Below are 20,262 nucleotides of genomic sequence, written 5' to 3' on the forward strand. Positions count from 1 at the left end.
TAGCATTAAGCACTTCCACAGTTGTTAACTGCGAGGTTTCTAAGCCAGGTTACCATTTTTGCATTCGTATATCATGAGGCTAGCACGATGATACTTTTATGCCCAGGGAAGTCGAGACAATTTCCAATCCGAAAATTGCCTAGACCTGATTGCATACCTAATATTATACTTAATTAATTTATTAATTATCAAACCTGTACATTTAGTAGTTTGTCAATAACTCATTCCAAAAGTTGAATTTCAAACGAGATGTCCACCATTTCTAGTGCGAAGGTTTATACAACTCTGCCTTATTGTTGTTTCTTTTGCACTAATAACAAAATGATAGCGCTAGTTGCAGTAACATACTGACTAATAATAACTAATAAAAAAAATTGTTATCATTCAGTATAAGTAAACTAGTGCTTTAAATCGATTATTAGTTAAATTAAAACAACAAACTGTAGGACAGAGCTGTCAAAAAAATTTCGCACCAGAAGTCCACCATAAAACACGTTTTGAAATTTAGCCTCCGGGATGAGTCATCGACAAACTAAATGATCGAACTAAGATTACTACATGATCCAAAACATGCTTGGATTGTAGAAAAGTTTGGATACATTTTCCGTTGACTTGCAAGAATGGAACATTTTCTCCGAATCTTTCCGAAACTCAGCTTCTCCCACATAATCCGAGTGATATTTGAAAACTTCAAACATATATGTTATCACTATGAATGGGGTTCCAATTAATTGGTCTAGCGAAGTCCAAGATTTAGGACTTATGTATAGCATGAATTAATTAACTATCAAAACCACACAGAAGATATGCAAGCGAATAGGTCGGAATATAGTAAGTTAATATTTGTAGAAAATCAATACCATTTACTAAAATAAATTGTTTTATTTACAAACTAATTGTTAGAAAAGCCATGTTCTACATATACTGTGCCAATATAGATTATTTGCTGTAACGCCAGGAAGACTGCATTACAGAGGATTCAAATTAAACGTTGAAATTGATGTTGCTGCACATCAAAACACTATGAATATTAGGTGACATATCTGAATGAATTGACACAAAAGCACATAACGTAGACTCAATCGTATATGTTTTTCAACGTCAGATGATTTAAATATGCCACGGAACCCAAACACAGCATCCGGTGCGTTGCCACACGAATGCACAAGCAGCCGATGATCAGTGCAAATTGCGTATAAGCTGTTATACTTCGATCACCGCTCTTTCAAGAAGTAAAGCTAGCTGACGCTCGTTCGACGCTCGTTCGGTTCTCTTTTTTTTTTCGAAAACATTTATAAACAATTTTTCTTTTCTATAACTCAATACCAAATTTTTAAAACGACTTCTCTGCGTTAAAGATTAAAACATCGATTTGTCAAATCTGAGAGCCGAGAGCACTCCCACGCAGTCCAACACCAGCAACAGATAGCCGAAATCTTCACCTATATGTTAGGCTACATATTTACACATGTTTTTAATCGAAATAATTAGACTTTCATGTTACCAATCTAAAAGTAAATTAAATTTCGAACTCGAAAAATCTAACTATTTTCGGCTAAAATGTGTTTTAACGTTTCAACAATTATTTTAAAATTGTCGCCTTATATCCCTTACCGGGTGAAATAAAAAAGCATCACCTGGCCCCCATTTTGTTTACTCGCTTCCGTCAGGGCCAAAGCGGTGTGTTGGTGATGCTTCCTTCTGCGATATTCATCCGACGGCAAGCGACTGAAGCGAATGCAGTGCCGTTCGCTCCCGCCGAAATGTGCTTGCATAGCGTCCTCACGTACACCAGCTGCGCTCCCATACGCTGATTGAACGCCACAAAAATAGCTGCCACGTGAGAAGTTCACTCGTATATAGGGTATGCGAGCGCATGATAGCAAAATAATAGAAAAAATGGGCCTGATTACGTTTAGTAAAGAGAAAGGTTATTAATTATTGAACAGTTTTCTCTTCGTTAGAAGTTACCCAAATAAACACTTATAGGGCGATCATGCCTTCAGTGAAGACAATGGGTTCTTAATAATATTGTCCATCATTGCATTTCTTAACTGATACGACACGTTGTAATTATGCCATTATGAATACTAATTGAAAACAATAATTTCCCCAACAAATTGGCTTTCCTACCTATATACTGCCGCCGCAAGCGTAACTGTTCCATATTTTCTTCCATGCAAAATCAATATTGTACGATTATGCTTGTGACGGCAGTATAGTGGAGCTCATTTTACCTCCAAGAAATTTAGATTAATTATCAAGGCGAAATGAATCCAATTTCATGTCTAGCAAATTCAAAGTTTGTCTATCAGTTAATGCATTAAAACTATCAATTTAGAACCACTATTGATTTTATCAAATATATTTTCTTTCATTGATTCAATAATACTTCCAATATTGGTACCGTTACCCTAGCAGAGTGAACTCTGTGGCTTTGAAAAGAAATGAACGTATACCAATTTGATGAATACTGTACAACTTATATTTACTCATACCATGTGTGTCCCGATGGTTTTGTGATATAGTAAGCGCTTTCCACCCCAAAGGTCAGCAGTTCAAATCTAGGAAAATTCAGTGTAGAACATTTTGCTATTTTTTTATACGCAAAAACAGTTTTTTGGCCATAACTCCAGATTGCGATGAGCTGTTGATCTAATTTTCAATAGCAAACAATGGGACTGAATTCCGCGTCGACTGCAACTTGTTGCGAGCAAATCGGACAATGGGAAGTTCAAAAAAGTGTGTCTACAAAATTTGTACACATACACACATACACACATACACACATACACACACACACATACATCCACACATACAGACATCACCTCAATTCGTCGAGCTGAGTCGATCGGTATATAAGAATCGGCCCTCCGGGCCTCCTATCAAAATTTTGTTTTTGAAGCAGTATTATAGCCTTTACGTACACTTAGTGTACGAGAAAGGCAAAAACTGGTATAACGCTCTGTTCTATTTTCTGCAGATTTGAACCATGATTGAATCACGAGATTCAAATAAAGAACCTCCATCGCTCCATCGCAAAGTAGGACACAAATCCTGGTAGTAACACAAGACTGCAGTCAACCAATCAAATCGACGGCTAGATTCATTTCCGCCAAATCCACATCAACCACAGGCACGGTAGCGACACCGCACAAGTCGTTCTGAGCCCTGATTATTCGACATTAATACAATCAGTGGAGTTCAATCTTTGCCACTCTGATCAGATCAGAGCAACCCGCACTACCCACAGCCATATATAGGTCATTGCGCGCGGTAAACCTAACCTCACTATTTTGACAGGTACTGGTCCTGTTGTTTACGTCTTGGACTTAGAATTTATTTGATCCAAAGTAAATCTGCATTTTTCACGATGTTGAAGACATTCTGTACATTCCGCATTCAAATATTGGTAATTATCGATAAGTTTAGGTAATTATCGATCAGGAAATCCAAAGAATGATAGAAGTATCTCAAAATTAAAATAAAGTCGTCTGTAAACAACAGGACCAGTACCTGTCAAAAGTCGTGCGTGACGTCACTGTGCAATGGAGTATACTCTGAACCTGCCAATCCGTTGTAAAACAACCTTTTAATAAATATGTTTGTAAGTTCTTTTGTAGATTTTCTTTTGAACAAACACTATCAGCAATTTTCTGTATTTGGCGCATATATATCTATACCATGTATTAATGCATCTCGAGATAAAATAGAATACTGCGGCTTCCTGCTGGTTGCTTTTCAGGTAATCGCAACGGTCACTAAACACAACAGTGTCAATGAAAATCTCACCCACCGTATGCACTTGCCATGATAAACACTCTCCATGTACTTAGTGACTCCGGTTGCCTCTCACTAATACAATCGAACACTGCTGTCATTTCGCGAAAAGCACGTGGTTTTTTTTCGAGCGGGAAAATTCTGCCTATGTTTTAACACGGCGGCTATCTTGACGTTTACCTTCGCAGTCGAGCCTGCGAGTGTAAGACCGCCGCAGCATTCTAGAAAAAGATAAGCGCGACCATATTTTAAAGTATTTAACATCATATAGTGTAATGAAATAGAATGAATTACATAATGATATCTACGCAAAAATCCATTATCTTTTACTTGGAAATATAGTCAATCGAAGGGGACTTTCACGTAAAATGTATGTAATCATCATGAGATGAGTTGACGTTTGACATATTTAGCTTTATGTTTACATACTGTAGCATTTACGCGAAAAGTGGTGTGGAAAAAATCCATGTATGTTTTCACGTAAACCTTACGATGATTATTTTTTGGGTGTAAATCAAAATAATTGGCTATATTTTCTGGCAATTTGATCTCATTATTGGAATATCACAGTAATATCGGCACAATGTTAACCCGAAAGAACATCGATTTGAAAATATATCTCTAGGGTAAAATCAGCAGTGATTCAAATCGTTCGGGGCTGTCAGTTTGAATATGAATCTGAAACATTCATTTTCCCAGCAGCTGTTCTAGATTCATTTTTTATACCAGTCAAATGTCAAAAAAATAAAACTGGTATAACGCTCCGTTCTATTTTCTGCAGATTTGAACCACGATTGAATCACGAGATTCAAATATTTTCCAATTGTTTTGGTGTATGAATGCGTCATTTTATCTACCGATCAATCCACTTTGCAATTACGGCGCCTTTCTTGGCGCCAACATGATGATTTCATTTAATTGAAAATTTGAAAAACATGAATAGAACACTGCTGGGGAAACCTCCAGATTCAAACTAGAATAGAGGTCGAAAATTTGGAATGAAACTGAATCACTCCTGATTTCACTCTAATGAATGTAAGCAGTAAACAGCTTATATCATTAAATTAATGATTTCGTGTGTGTTACTTCTACGTGAAGTTAAACGATTTACAATGATATGGAAATGCTAATATCATCTTCCAAACTTGGACGTACATGTTCATGATAGCATTAGAGGCGAAAGTATAGAATTGATAGTTCCGTTAGGATACGGCAGGCATGAAGAATGTTTTATAGAAGTCGATTTGAAAGCGAGCGGAGGGCAATATTTGTGATGGCACATATCACACGACCTTCCTTCTGCCAAGCTCCCGTATGAAGGGGGGAGGGAAGAATATCAGTGTGGAAGCTGATATATCTCCACTGGAAGAGTTCACTGAAAATACCAATTTATCATTTTTGTGAAATTTTTGTAAGACGTTATGCGTCACAGATGGGGGTGGGTGGGTATAAAGAAAATGTTACAAACAAGTCACGGAGGGGTGGGTGGGGGTTCAAATCTGTGTTTTTTGCGTTATGTAATTTGTGAATGAGCCCTTATAGGGGGAAAGTAAGAATGTGCAGCAACAAATATTATTTATTTTTTATTTGATGTTCCATGATTTTTGAATTTGGTGGCGGCATTATCGAGGATGATGTCCAACAGCTCCAAGGTGTGCGACAGTAGACGTAGGCTACTGGCAGGCGTCGCCGCATCTATCCTTAGGTACGGCGGCCCGTCCTGGGCAAAAGCACTGGGGGTAACAAGTTACCTGCAGAAGCTGGAGAGCACCTACCGCTTGATGTGTCTCAGAGTGATATCGGCCTACCGCACGGTATCGCACGACGCATCCTGCGTGATAGCGAGAATGATGCCAGTCGGGCTGGTCATCCGGGAAGACGAGGAGTGTTTTGAGCTACGTGGCACCAGAGGAGCCCGCGAGCGTACCAGGGTGACTTCGGTTGCCAGATGGCAGCGCGAGTGGGATAACTCCTCGAAAGGTAGGTAGGACTAGGTAGGTAGGACTCACCGGTTGATTCCTAACATATCAAGCTGAGTGGGGAGACCCCATGGGGAGATTCACTTCCATCTGACACAATTCCTGACAGGCCATGGCTGTTTCAGACAGTACCACCACAGGTTTGGGCACGCGGAGGTCCCCGTATGCCCTGACTACCCAGGTGTTGACGAAACTGCAGAGCACACCGGATAACCTGTGTGGATGTGTCAAGCGGTGGAGAAGTGGAACGCAGTCTCGACTGCAACCACTCAGATTGCCTGCAGCTTGCAGAGTGCTAACTTGTGATTGGTTAGTTAGAGCGAAAAGTGCCTAACGCGGAAAAGTATGTGAATGGTCTGCTCATGCAGAAGTTATGGCGCCGCAGCGGGTGGCAACCGAGATCGTCACCTCGAAGCATGGCAGAAGTGTGAATGAATAGGTGTATGCATGGACTGCACACGCCGTGCTGAGAGTAGCGCAGGAATTTTGGTTCCTATGACTACTGATGCCCCGCGGCGTGGCAGAGGAGTGTGGACAGAGTGTAAAACAATCGAAAATTTTTTGTGAAGTCCACCTTTCTTCACTTGTCAGCTCACTTCCAGACACATTCATAGTCGGCTCTGGACTGTCAATGTGCCGTTGAATATTAGTCATTGAATATTTATGCACATTTTACAAATTGATAAGTTATCTGAAATCTGAACACGTTTCAAATAGTTAAAGTAAATTATCACATAGAACTGAATCCGATTTTCAGCTGCGAGGCACTTTCAACGGTAAACAACAACATAAACAATGCTAGTTATGTTTTTTCTGCACATAGTAAGCACACTCAGTGACAGTCGAATGGATGAGTTGGTGGAGTAGTCGTCTGACTATGTCATTCTATGTTTTGAATATTCTTGCGATGTTTGTCAAAATTCGGACCGAAGTTGCTTCATGAAGAGGAATATTTTATGCTCTGAGTGTGGGTGAGCATCCAAGTCAGTCTCACATGGTACAGTAGGAATGAGCACTCAAATCAGTCTCAAATGGTATGTTTGAGGTGAGCTAGTCTAATATGGTATGAGCGAGGTGAGCACCCAAGTCAGACTCACATGGTATGTCAGAAGTGGGAACCTAAGTAAAATGTCCCATCAGAGCGAGAGTTAGGTCGAATGACTAGAGTAGTATGTGTTAGCGTGAATTGAATAAAAGAGGTGAGCATCCAAGTCAGACTCACATGGTAAGACAGAGGTGAGCATACATGTTAGATTCACAGGGTGTGACAGAGCATGTAGGGTGTGTTAGAGAGTGCGATAGAGCGAGCACCCAAGTAAGATTCGCATGGGGTGCCTGTGTGAGCGAGAATGAGCGAGTACGTTAAGTACTGCCATCCCCCAGAAGTAGTACTGGGAGGTAGTTCCTGGTGGAAACGATGGCGGAGCCCAAGGGAGTTTAGTCGGTATTACCGGTACGGTCGACTCCGACACTCCAGTACACAACTACAATGCACATGTGCTGGGTTAGTGTGTAAATGCATTCTCCCTTGTAAAAAAAGCCCTTCACATCGTTCTGGACTTCGAACTAATTATTCTACTAGGAGAACTACCCGGATAAAAATGTACTATTGGTTCAATAGTATAAACAATTGAATTACCATACAATGTACGGTATACAATAGGATACATTGTTTCTTGATGGTTGCACAGATTGTATCAACACTAAGGATACAATCTTCTTCTTATTGGCATTACATCCCCACACTGGGACAGAGCCGTCTCGCAGCTTAGTGTTCATTACCCGCATAACTCTGAACCGTAATTGGACCATCTCTCAGATCATTTATGATGATAAATAATTTTATTCTTGCCATTCCGATTGCTGTTTATAACTATGATAAACTAACCTCATCCTAAGTGGTTCTTACAGTATGTTAAATTGTGTTTGGCAAATCAACCACGTGGGTAATGGGCGGTTAAGTATAATCACTGTACAAAAGTGGACATTTTCCAGTAAATTTTTTTCAATGCACAATATGTGATGCGGTTTAGTTACAATCCTTGTTATCAGATAAAACATTATGGGATGCAATACGGATACAGTAGAATGATACATGAAACAAAAGTCGACGGACCATATCTCTTATCTTTGATTAGTAGGAACAATCATTGGTATTTTTCCACTTATTTAATGAAATCAAAACAAATATTCTACATGCTAATAAGGTGTTTTATTGAGAAAATCATTTGCTTCTCAATTCCTTTTTAAATTAATTCGGTACTTTTGATTGCACATGAATGAAAGAAACAGTAGTCTCCTAGGGTATCGGAAGTTTAATAACTGGTGTCCATGGTGGAAATTGCGGCCGTTTCCTTGGTGCACTTGATCCTCTACTGGTCATCCGGCGGTACGGTGGCCCAGAGTCTTTTTGCAATCCTTGTCCATCTTCAGCCCAAAACCCGGTACTTCGACGGATGAATGGTCATGCGGCGGACCTCGCTGGATTCATCCAACAAAAACAAACTTTTTCCGGTAAACTTGCACAATATTGCCTACTTGATTGCCCTTTTAGTGACCACGCAGGACCAGCAGCACTTCATCGTCCTTACAGATTGACATCGTTCGGACAGTTCCTTGGATAAAAACGCCGACATCATCTTCCTGCTGTTTGCGATGTGATGAGGTATCATTTTAGTTTATCCGCAGCACCTGGGCAGCCGTATCCTTTCCTTCAAATTGTTGGAAACTAGAGGAAATGACACATCATGACATCCTGCAGGAATAATAATTTATTTATTTCGAAATTGAATTTATATTGTGTATAGATAAATTTTATTATATGCTTACCTTTTTAGCGATGTAATAAATAAAACAAAAAATAATTCACCAACTTAAACACTTTGAGCAAACCCGCATTGATCACATCTAAATAAAATATGGCAGTACATCTGTCAATAGATACGCACACTGATTGCGGAAGAAGAACGCTTACCATAGTTTTATCATTGAACCATATGATTTTTGAATGTACGTGTGGAATCAGAACGAAAAATATCAGCCTCAGATGATACATGATTATATCATAGCTACAATCAGAATTGTTACTATATCTGTTGATGGCCAATCCCAGTTGCTTATCGTATTCATTTCACAGAAAATCGAACATGGATTGTATGAAATTGTATAAATCCAATATGTTGTGAAATTATTACATATGGCGTCGTACATTTAAAATTTTGTATAGTATTTGTTCTAAATAAACTTACAATCGTATTTTAAGTCGATGATTATATAAATAGTTACCATATTGTTTAATTCATATGAATAATAATAATAATAAAGCAGATGGTTTTATTTTATGCGGGTAAGCACTTCCACAGTTATTAACTACGAGGTTTCTAAGCCAGGTTACCATTTTTGCATTCGTATATCATGAGGCTAGCACGATGATACTTTTATGCCCAGGGAAGTCGAGACAATTTCCAATCCGAAAATTATCTAGACCGGCACCGGGAATCGAACCCAGCCACCCTCAGCATGGTCTTGCTTTGTAGCCGCGCGTCTTACCGCACTGCTAAGGAGGGCCCCTAATACTAAGGATACAATACATCAACATATTTCTCTAATGTAACAATACTTGCAATTGTTTTTGAAACGTTTTTGTACATAAGGTTCATACATTGATATTGTCTATCCGGAATAAATTTATACCGCTTTTTATACCGAAGTTGGATTTTTTTCCAGATACAGGCAACTTTCCCAACTTCGGAAGTAGTGCGCTGGATTCGCCTAAAGATGCGCTAAACAACGCATCAATTAGTTTGACAAATAAAACTTCGGAAGAAAGTTCGGTTCGGAAGTCCCGACTTCCGAATTCTAACTTGGTGCTACGCCGACAATAACTTTTGAAACGTTTCTTTACATTGCATAAAAACTATTTAACAATATTTGCCTCATAGCGCCAAATATGCATTTTTTCCCTTTAAATTGCATTGTTGAACAGGAAAGCTGTCACAACTGAGAAATCAAAATCGTATTGTTTTACTATACAAATACAATACAATCCATTGTATTTTGAACAGTTTTGTACGGATGTTTCAACAATATATTAACCATACACTCTATTGTGTGACGAAAAAAATGTATGGAAAAATCTCAGATTTTGTATAGCTACGATACTTAACAACCCGTACATGCTATTGCAAAAACATCATTTACATTTGAGTAAATGGTTCATAACAATGCATTCTAATGTATTTCTATAGTTTCATTCACAATATGATCTATTGCCAATTTAATGTTATTAATAGTAGTGTTACAATAAATTGTGTTGTTATTCTACTGTATTTTTTATTCGGGTAGACTTTGTAGAAAATTGGCAGCAACTGATCAAAAAAATCCTAATTCAAGAATGATTTGGAGAATATAGAACATCTGCAGGACTATTTATTGGCTGCATAATTATTGTTTTGTCGATACGAATGTTTGACTATTCTGTGCTGCCGTATATTTAAATTTTTTCGTTTGAAAACAACGCCTTAAAACACTGTAAAGCTTGATACAATTTTCTTATATATCGGTGAAGTTGAACATTTAGTTACAAACGTTGCGGAACAAGAGTTTCAAGCATATCTGTGAATTTCTGCGCAAGAATGAGGAAATCAAAAGCCATTTTTCTGTTGAGCCACTACCCAGAACAATGCAGTGCAATAGATGTTCTCTCCCAATCGACCGCAAAAGTGATGGGTTCACTATTCTTTATTCTTTATTGTTGCTTCTTATTATTAATATTATGTGTGAAGGCAAATGTGCAAAGCGGTACCGTGCCAATTGTGTGGGACTATCGGAGTCGTCGATATGTACTGACAATACCCGAAATCGGATGTAAGACTGTAAAAATGCAGCCAAAGACTTTTGGCTATCTTTTTCGAGGGTGAACCCAAACTTTTGGCCGGGAGTGTTTGAGTAATTTTATAAATTAAGTCATTCGGCTCGATGAGTCAGTATAGTCATACACTGTTCTCCCCTATGTCTGTTTGTCCATGCTTTGCGGGAAATGTCGCTTCTTGATGTTCAGAAATGCAATTTTCATTGACATCCTGAATTCCAAATGCACACTTGCAGATTCTAATTTATAGATGTGATGTACTACTCAATACTAGACTGGCCCAGATTACTATGGAGAGAAAAAAATGTTGTCGAATTCCACGGGGCACCCCCCAGAATTGTGTCTTTGGGTGAGAAAATCAATCTCTGAAAATTTCAGCTCAATCGCTTGTTGCATAAGCTGGCGCATTTGATTTGAAGTTTGTATGGGGATTTCAGCCAAAATGTATAGGAAAATCGTCACTCATTCGATCTGGAAATTGGTTTTGATTGCTCGATTGACCTCAGAATTGCAAAAACGGCAGTTGGTATGCTACAGAACAATTTCACAGAACATTGCATGATGATTAAATGAACTTTTATATAATTTTCGGCTGATTTATTAGGAGCTGATTTGTGTATTTTTGGGTTTTTTGATCGAATCGCATCAGCCGAAACCTATATAAAAGTTCATTTAATCATCATACAATGTTCTGTGAAATTTTTCTGTAGCATACCAACTGCCGTTTTTGCAATTCTGAGGTCAATCGAGCAATCAGAACCAATTTCCAGATCGAATGAATGACGGAGGTGTATTTTCCTATACATTTTGGCTGAAATCCCCATACAAACTTCAACTCAAATGCGCCAGCTTATGCAACAAGCGATTGAGCTGAAATTTTCAGAGATTGATTTTCTCACCCAAAGACACAATTCTGGGGGGTGCCCCGTGGAATTTGACAACTTTTTGTTTCCTGGGCCAGTCTACTCAATACTGTATGAAATGATTTATTATTGTCTTGTGTTGTGCATTCGCATGTCGTGAAAAGTACCAGTTTCAGAACAATTTATAATTAAAAATGACATACTACAAAACTGCAACCGTATATGTATTATCATTCGAACAAGCAAACTAATTGACTGCTAATGAGATAAATATACCGTAAGAACATGTTTGGCTGATAAAAATAATGAGAATTAATTATGCGCCTTATCAATTAGTGCATACTGTTCTACGAAACTGTTAAATGTTAAGGTGGCTAATTGATATTGACAATGGTAATTGACAAATTGAAGCGAAATGATCACCTCCTGGTTTGATATATAAGTGCAATGCAAAATGCAGACTACAGAACCATACCATATTCTATTGTGCAATGATGGGTAAGGGATTTATTGTCACTATATTCTTTACAGTTTCAATCGCAGCTACAGTAATCGGGGATTATTACACACCCAGTGAGGAAGTTGGTAAGATCAGACCATATAGTCCACTTTTGATAGTTTATTAATTATATTTATCTACGTAATAGGTCGTAGGCTGTCTAATTATGATCCACAGGTTGACAAACAGTTCCCTTTCGAGTATGGCCTGGGTACCTATTATCAAGGCGATATAATGCTCGTTCCGCCAGCAAACGGGCGCGTGTCCATTCCGGATACGTTGACTTCATATATATGGCCAAACGGAACAGTGCCATACGAAATTACTGGCAACTTTTGTAAGTTCGGATTTATTCATACGTATCACAAGAAACATATGAATTCATACATATATGATATACCTTACAACAAGCTTAAAAGTATCCTCAAACCTTGAGAATATCGTCCGTGAATTTTGTTCCCATGCGTTTTTAAAGTGGCAGGATTCACGGGATTTTCACAAGGAAAATACGCCCCATTTATACAGACATTGGGACACAAATTGACTCGAAAATGTTCGCAAGGGTCCACTAAACTGGCGTAGTCATCTTCTCCACTGCTTTGGCCACCACTGCCTGTTCTATCAGCTCCATTCAGGTGTTCCTCGAAGTGCGGTATCCACCTTTCGATCACCACACGTTCGTTTGTCAAGATGCACCCATCTTTATCCCTGCACATCTCGGCTCGCAACACCTTCCATCTCCTCGCCCTCCGCTTCTTCCAACCAAGATTTTTTTTATGTACAGGTTATATGACTTCGTCAGTAGATGGGAATAACCAGCTCGGGGGGGAAACATAAATTTTCAGTGCAAAACGTAAATAAACGAGCATAAATTCCATACAAAAATCCAAGATGGCTGAGTTGGGGATATTGACAAGTCGGATAACCTGTACATAAAAAATCTTGCTTCCAACCGTTCCATCGACTTCGTCCCGTCAGTGAATTACGGATTTTTTTTAGTGTAGTGAATTGATCAACTCATTTGTTTCCAATTGACTTTGATTGATGTTCAAATCAAGTATTCTTTAAGCACTTCCACATTTGTTAACTACGGTGTTTCTAAGCAAAGTTACCATTTTTACATTATTTCATCATGAGGCTATACGATGATACTTTTATGCCCAAGTCGAGAAAATTTTCGCCCCTAAAATGTCCTAGACCGAACCGGGAATCGAACCCAGACACCTTTGTAGCCGCACATCTCACCTCGCATGGTACTTCACGGTTAAGAAGGTCGCGTGGCTTATACGCTAATCAAATATCTAAACACTTATTTTAACTCACTTGAATGAAGTTGAAGTGGTTAAAACATGCGTGATGTAAATAATTAAAAGGTTCTTTTTTGAGCCCAAGGTTTAACTTAACGCTAATTGAGCATGATAGTATGCTCCAGATATGCAATGCATTTCATCCTCATGGTTATTTGAGAAAAATTCTATTTATGCATATCGGCGGTTTAAATATTACGCGTCCCTAATAATGTAATTTACCTTTTCAGCCAACTCTGAGTTAAGTACTATTCAATCTGCAATGAACATGTTCAAACGCTATACATGTGTCCGATTTGTCAAACGGACTGAGAATGATTCATTATTTGTCTCAATTGTTAACAATAATACGGGTTGTTATTCGTATATCGGAAGACAGACCAACAATCAGTATAATCTTATAAACCTCCAAACTCCGCAATGTTTAATGGCTGTCGGAACGCCAGTTCATGAAATGATGCATGCATTAGGTTTTTACCATGAATTTGTACGCCCAGATAGAGATGAATACATCCGTATCAACAGAAGTGCACTTCTACCAGAACTTCAAGGTTGAGTTAAAATGCAATAATATTATTCCAGTCATCATAACAATTTGGTCTGTTTCACAGCTGATAACGTGTTTGACACCAATTTTGGAAAGTTACGGCCTGAAGACGGTCAAACATATAATATTTCATACAATTATGGCAGCGTTATGCACTATTCTCGTTATGCTGGAGCACAGAGTCGAAAGTATCCAGTACTTATTAACAAGGTAATTTTAGAGTTTTTGAGGATAGCTCGTATGTGATATTTTTGACATGATTATCGATAACGTCGATAACTACGATTTTGTTTTGCTTTCTGCAATCACGACCATGATAACTGATTTAGTTTTTTCTACTTAACATAGGTTCTATCCTTAAAGCACTCTATTTCTTAAGCAGGTTTTTCAAATTCCTCCTTAAAACGTTGAAACTAATAATGTTTATTTTATTTTTAGAGACCATGGGTCGGAGATTTTGGCAATGACAACGGTTTTGCTACAACTGATGTGTTGGAAATCAACCTGCGGTACAAATGTTCGACGACCAATATATCGCCAAGTCCTGGGGCATCTTGGTTTGGCTAAATGTGTGAATCCATACTAATCATAAAATTACGATAACAGGCTGCTCAATCACATGTAATGTTATAGAATAGTAAACTTTACTGAATCGTAGTTTGTATACTAGAAAAAAGCATTATCCATTGCACTCAATTAAATTCCCTGCATCATAGACGAATTTGTAGAAGTAATGGAAGCCCTCTCACAAATACAAAATACGAGAGTTCATGTAACTCCTCTCTGAAACTGACTGATCACTTCTGCGAGCAGCCGCAGCTCTTTTTATATAAACGAGACATAATTTATTTCGGCTGGATTTGTTTCTAAATAATAATATTATCAATTCGGTAGAAAACCGAAATGGACGACTAGCAAAGTTGGATCTTTCTCACAATCCGTACGCTAGACCTTACTTCGGATGTGATGCGCTGTTTTCATTTGGTGATGCGGTATACAGCACACCACTTCCGAAATAAGGTTTAACGTATGAATTGTGAGAAAAATCCAACTTCGCTAATCGCCCAATTCGGTTTTCTACTGAATTGTTAATAAGAGTATTAACGCGTTTTCTCTATGGCGAAGCAAGTACAGATTCAAATATTTTTGAAAGTAGGACTGGTGGTCCACTTTGTATATTTTATTAAAAATGTTCTAGCAATCGCTAGAACTGGATTCCATACCATTCCCATCCTCTATTCAACTTCAACTTTACTATTTTAACACTCGAATATTCATCCATTTATTTAACTTACATTTAAACAGATAACACTGTATCATCAATTCGACGCCACAATACACGGTTCGAGACCACATCTCTCCATCCTTGGCGGCTCCCCACGTTCGCAAAGTCTTTCTGCACGTCAACCCACCTCGCTCGCTGTGCTTCACGCCTTCTTGTACCTGCCAGGTCGGAAGCGAACACTATCTTTGCAGGGTGGCTGTCCAGCATTCTTGCAACATTCCCTGCCCATTGCACACTTCCAGCTTTAGCTAGCTTGCGGATACTGGGTTCGCCGTAGAGTTGGCCGTGCTCGTGGTTCATTCTTCGCGGTCACACTCCGTCTTCTTGCATACCACCAAAGAAAAATGGTCCTAAGCACGGGTTTCTCGAATATCCCGAGTGCTTACAAGTCCTACTTGAGCATGGTTCAAGCGTTCTGTACATGATATATTTGGTGCGAGTGTATTTTTTTTACCGCAGTTTCATCTGCAGCCCACAGTAGGCCCGACTTCGTGGTTTCGCGACTAACATTATTATCAACTTTGGTTGCTTCACGTTTCAGGCGGGTGTACATTTCTACCACCTTTTCAAATTCTGCCACCTGATAGAAGCCTCAGAAGTTTGGGGAACAAGTCCCAATATGTTTTTAAGATTCATCACTTGACAAAGCTAGATCAAATGGGGCATATATCACAATCAGGGAATCAATATTCGAGCAACGCCTAACAATATACCCTTTGTCGTCAACAGAGTTTGTTACTGACAAACGCACCTAGCGACAAACCTTTATCAGAACCCGAACACAATATGACAAGAATCATTTGCCTTGCATGCTCCGATATTTCCGAGAATACGATGCTAATATTGTAACCATTGTTGGATTCTAGAATATTTCCATAAAAGCAGAAACTATGATAGCATAAAACCGAAATTTGCTCTAGAAATAATGCAAAATAACGGGATGAAAAGTTAGCAACAAGATTGTCTTCTTTTTTGCTGCTGACAAATTTTTTTTGGATCTTTGTCATTATTATCTCCGACAAAAACAAAGTTTTGTCGTTGGTTCTCTTTTGTCGCTTGTTTCGCAAGCGCATTTCAGAAAAATTGATTCCCTGATCACAATAGATCTAATAAATGTTCGCAATGATTAAAATACCTAACAAGGAAAAAAAGGCCGGAGTGATCGATCCACCTGATCGATCCACCTTGCCCGCTGTGCACCTCGCTTACTTGTTCCCGTCGGATCGTTGTCGAGAACCATTTTCACCAGCCCACCGTAGTCTTCCGATATTCGCGGTGTGAACGATGGATGGATCTCCCAACAGCTGATGCAACTCGTGGTTCATTCGCCTCCTCCACGTACCGTCCGCCATCTGCACCCCACCATAGATGGTACGCAGCACTTTCCTTTAGAAAACTCCCAGTGCGCGTTGGTCCTCCAAGAGCATCGTCCACGTCTCGTGTCCGTAGAGGACTACCGGTCTAATAAGAGTTTTGTAGATAGTCAGTTTGGTACGGCGGCGAACTCTATTCGATCGGAGCGTTTTGTGGAGTCCAAAGTACGTACGATTTCCTGCCATGATGCGTCTCCAAATTTCTCTACTGGTATCGTTATCGGAAATCACCAGTGAGCCCATGTACACGAATTCTTCAACCTCCTCGATTTCGTCACCACCAATACAAACTCGTGGTGGGTGGCTTACATTGTCCCCAAGTAACCACCAAGCATTAATTAATGCATGTAATCAATCACAGATCAGCATATTAAATGCTAATTGCATTATATCAGTTTTACCGATGTAATGATGCATTTATTCATCGCCTGTCAAGCAACGATACACTAGTTCAGCGTTACGAATGCAGCGATGCATTACTTATGTTTTATTTCAACATGTCAAAGTAATGAAGCATTATTTCGGTCGTAATAGGGCCTTTTTCCACTTTAAGTCAACTTTAATGGCTGTATTATTTGCAAGCATATATAGCTCCATGGTTACTTGGGTTCTCTCTTGAGCCTCTTCCTATCATGAACTTCGTCTTCGACGTGTTGATGGCTAGTCCAATTCGTTTAGCTCCATCCTCCGTCCACGTCATACGCATTGAGTGGATACAAAGGCAGTTCATAGGATTTGCGTTCATTAGACCGGTACACACTGGTTCAGAAGCCCCCAAAACGTGCGTTTTTTAGTTTTCGACCTGAAAACTACATTTTAGAGTCATGATGTCTTCAGAAGAGTTGAAGGATATTTCTTGGGCTTTTTTTGATAAGAAAATATCAATGATCTATCCACCTTGACGGGCGGTATGGAATAAAAAATTACGCAGATGTACAAAAGCAGTGGCTGTTCTCTGCAATGTTATAAAGAATGTGAATTGCAACATCTATTCTGAAGACACAATATTGGACAAACGGTTTTCTAACGAATTAGTGCACGTTTTGTATGAATGACCCCCAAAATCAGATTTTGAGCATAACTTTTTTAGAAATGATATTAGCACTATGGTTTATTCTAGAAAGTTGGGGGTCGTACACTTTTTACGTAAGCAATTTTTCTGGTTTTTTTGACACCCCCTCTCCCCATGTAAGATTTCTTTCATACAAAATTTTTTTCATTTATATGGAGCGTAAGAAAACGACCAACCCGCCTCCCCATAAGTGCTTACGTAATATGTGTATGGCCCCTTGTGCATAATGACAAAAAACATGTTTGTCTAGAAGACTACTTTGATCTATATTGAAACCTGTCAAAGTTTTTAAGGAATCTTTAGAAAAAATAGTCAATTTTCACATCAACACACCATGAAAAGCGGCAAGAGGCGGCAAGCCGAAAAGCCACCATCTGAAAGATTCGGTTTTAAGCTACCGAATGCACAATGTTTTGTTTTGTTCCGTCGTGTTCCACTATTGTTTTGAATCAACTTAAAATTGTCCTTAATGTACGTTTTTCAGTACAACTGTTATGTAAACAATTAAAAAGTGGCTAACATGATTGGTTATTTATTGCATAGTAAAAATCTCCATCAAGACGAAACAGCCACATTTAAGACGAATGGCTGTCATTTGTCGAGATTGTAACCACGCAATAAATAACTAATCATGTTAGCCACTTTTTGATTGTTTACGTAACAGTTGTACTGGAAAACGTACATTAAGGACTATTTTAAGTTGATTCAAAACAATAGTGGAACACGACGGAACAAAACAAAACATTGTGCATTCGGTAGCTTAAAACCGAATCTTTCAGATGGTGGCTGTTTGGCTTGCCGCCTCTTGCCGCTTTTCATGGTGTGTTGATGTGAAAATTGACTATTTTTTCTAAAGATTCCTTAATAACTTTGACAGGTTTCAAGATAGATCAAAGTAGTCTTCTAGACAAACATGTTTTTGTCATTATGCACAACTTTCTAGAATAAACCATAGTGCTAAAATCATTTCCAAAAAAGTTATGCTCAAAATATGATTTTGGGGGTCATTCATACAAAACGTGCTCTAATTCCTTATAAAACCGTTTGTCCAATATTGTGTCTTCAGAATAGATGTTGCAATTCACATTCTTTATAACATTGCAGAGAACAGCCACTGCTTTTGTACATCTGCGTAATTTTTTTATTCCATACCGCCCTTCAAGGTGGATAGATCATTGATATTTTCTTATCAAAAGAAAGCCCAAGAAATATCCTTCAACTCTTCTGAAGACATCATGACTCTAAAATGTAGTTTTCAGGTCGAAAACTAAAAAACGCACGTTTTGGGGGCTTCTGAACCAGTGTGCGCTGCTATTTGGTGAACTATCAAATGTCAAACGCCACCATGTCAAATGCCACCGGTACGAAATGCAGCCACCAAAATGATATTGCGAGAACAGAGAAAACTTCTAATTTTGCGGAGCAAAGAAGAAGAAGACTGAGTGTCGGAAACTTCAAATGACATGCACTGTGCGAAAAGTGTTGATATTCCTTGATATTAAGAATATTCGTTAAGTCTAAAATGTTTCAAAATCGCATAAATACGTTCCGAAATGCATTGAAATTACCATAAAACTTATTTAAAATATATAGCGGCATGTAACACTCGTTTAAAGTTACATATTTTCTTTGATTTCAATAATCAACGTTCACACCAAAAAAAATCAACCAACATTATTTTCCGTGCATCAAGCGATTGGACGTTTGCGGAACAACGGTCGACCGTCGGACCCTCGTTCGAATTTTTCTATCTTCTCGCAATAACCAAAAATAGTGACCGATGCGAAAAAGTTTGACTAATCTAAAATGACAGCACGGCGATGGTGATCAAAATACTCGCGCCCAGTAATGATGCTCTAACGCGTTCTAACACTTTAGATACTTACCACGGTACAAAGCCCTAGTGATCTACCGTTGCCCAGCACCAGAAACTGTAATGAAAAAGACACTTTCTGCACCATACAGTTTCATTATTTTCATCTCTTCGCTTATTATAAACAAAACTGTACACGCTCAAATGAATCTAGCCATTCTCCGAGAAAAATGATGAGCAAAAGTTTTTGTTCCCTTTCATTTTTTTTTAATTCAAACTTTTATTGCATAACATTTCTAGACCTGCAATATGAAAATATATTACTTGAGAATCGGTACATATAACATTTTCATTCATTTAATTAGCAAAGCTATTGTAATTTTATTGTTTTCAATTGTTATTTCATCAATATAATAAATCCATGAAATATCCCAAAAACATATTAATTCAATCATATTAGACGAATTTCCAGATTTCCAAACCGAATACTTTTATAATTTGTTTAGTTTCTGGATGAGCAATACTAAACATAAGCGAACAATAAAAATATAATAGAATGTATTGGTAACACTTAAATATATTGTTATTTGAATGTAAGTACAATAAAGATCTTTTACAACCGTGAACATTTTACAATAAGCATACAATAGTTTGTATTGTTTACCACACAATCTATTGTATTTCAATGGGTTATGTCTGGGTGGTGCGGATAGAATCGATTTGGTTGTCAAACTGAAGCCAAAATTTTCTATTGTGCCGGAGCCAAACATTGAAGATTGTGGTTATGTTCGTTTCTGATCTAATATTGAGAAGTATTGTTATTATTTTGGGAAAACATAAAAATTAACTTTGTTTGAGTTTTGTATTCTTTGTA

At 38.3% G+C, this 20,262-nt stretch overlaps 1 protein-coding gene across 3 annotated transcripts; it reads left to right on the top strand.

Annotated features, from left to right (window-relative positions):
• Positions 1-10,227: 10,227 nt before the first annotated feature.
• LOC134215780 (high choriolytic enzyme 1-like) lies at positions 10,228-14,581 on the top strand. Of its 3 annotated transcripts, none has more exons than XM_062694897.1 (6): positions 10,228-10,289; positions 12,024-12,077; positions 12,140-12,328; positions 13,529-13,849; positions 13,910-14,055; positions 14,284-14,581. In XM_062694897.1, the coding sequence occupies exons 3-6, from the start codon at positions 12,226-12,228 to the stop codon at positions 14,410-14,412; spliced, it is 699 nt and encodes a 232-aa protein (XP_062550881.1). In that variant the 5' UTR covers positions 10,228-10,289; positions 12,024-12,077; positions 12,140-12,225; the 3' UTR covers positions 14,413-14,581. The 3 variants fall into 3 exon arrangements, with proteins under 3 accessions (XP_062550881.1, XP_062550882.1, XP_062550880.1); XM_062694898.1 differs by lacking the exon at positions 10,228-10,289 and adding an exon at positions 11,701-11,769; XM_062694896.1 differs by lacking the exon at positions 10,228-10,289 and having other exon boundaries at positions 11,730-12,077.
• Positions 14,582-20,262: the final 5,681 nt, after the last annotated feature.

The sequence above is a fragment of the Armigeres subalbatus genome, chromosome 2 (assembly GCF_024139115.2).
Source record: "Armigeres subalbatus isolate Guangzhou_Male chromosome 2, GZ_Asu_2, whole genome shotgun sequence".
Classification (NCBI taxonomy): domain Eukaryota; kingdom Metazoa; phylum Arthropoda; class Insecta; order Diptera; family Culicidae; genus Armigeres; species Armigeres subalbatus.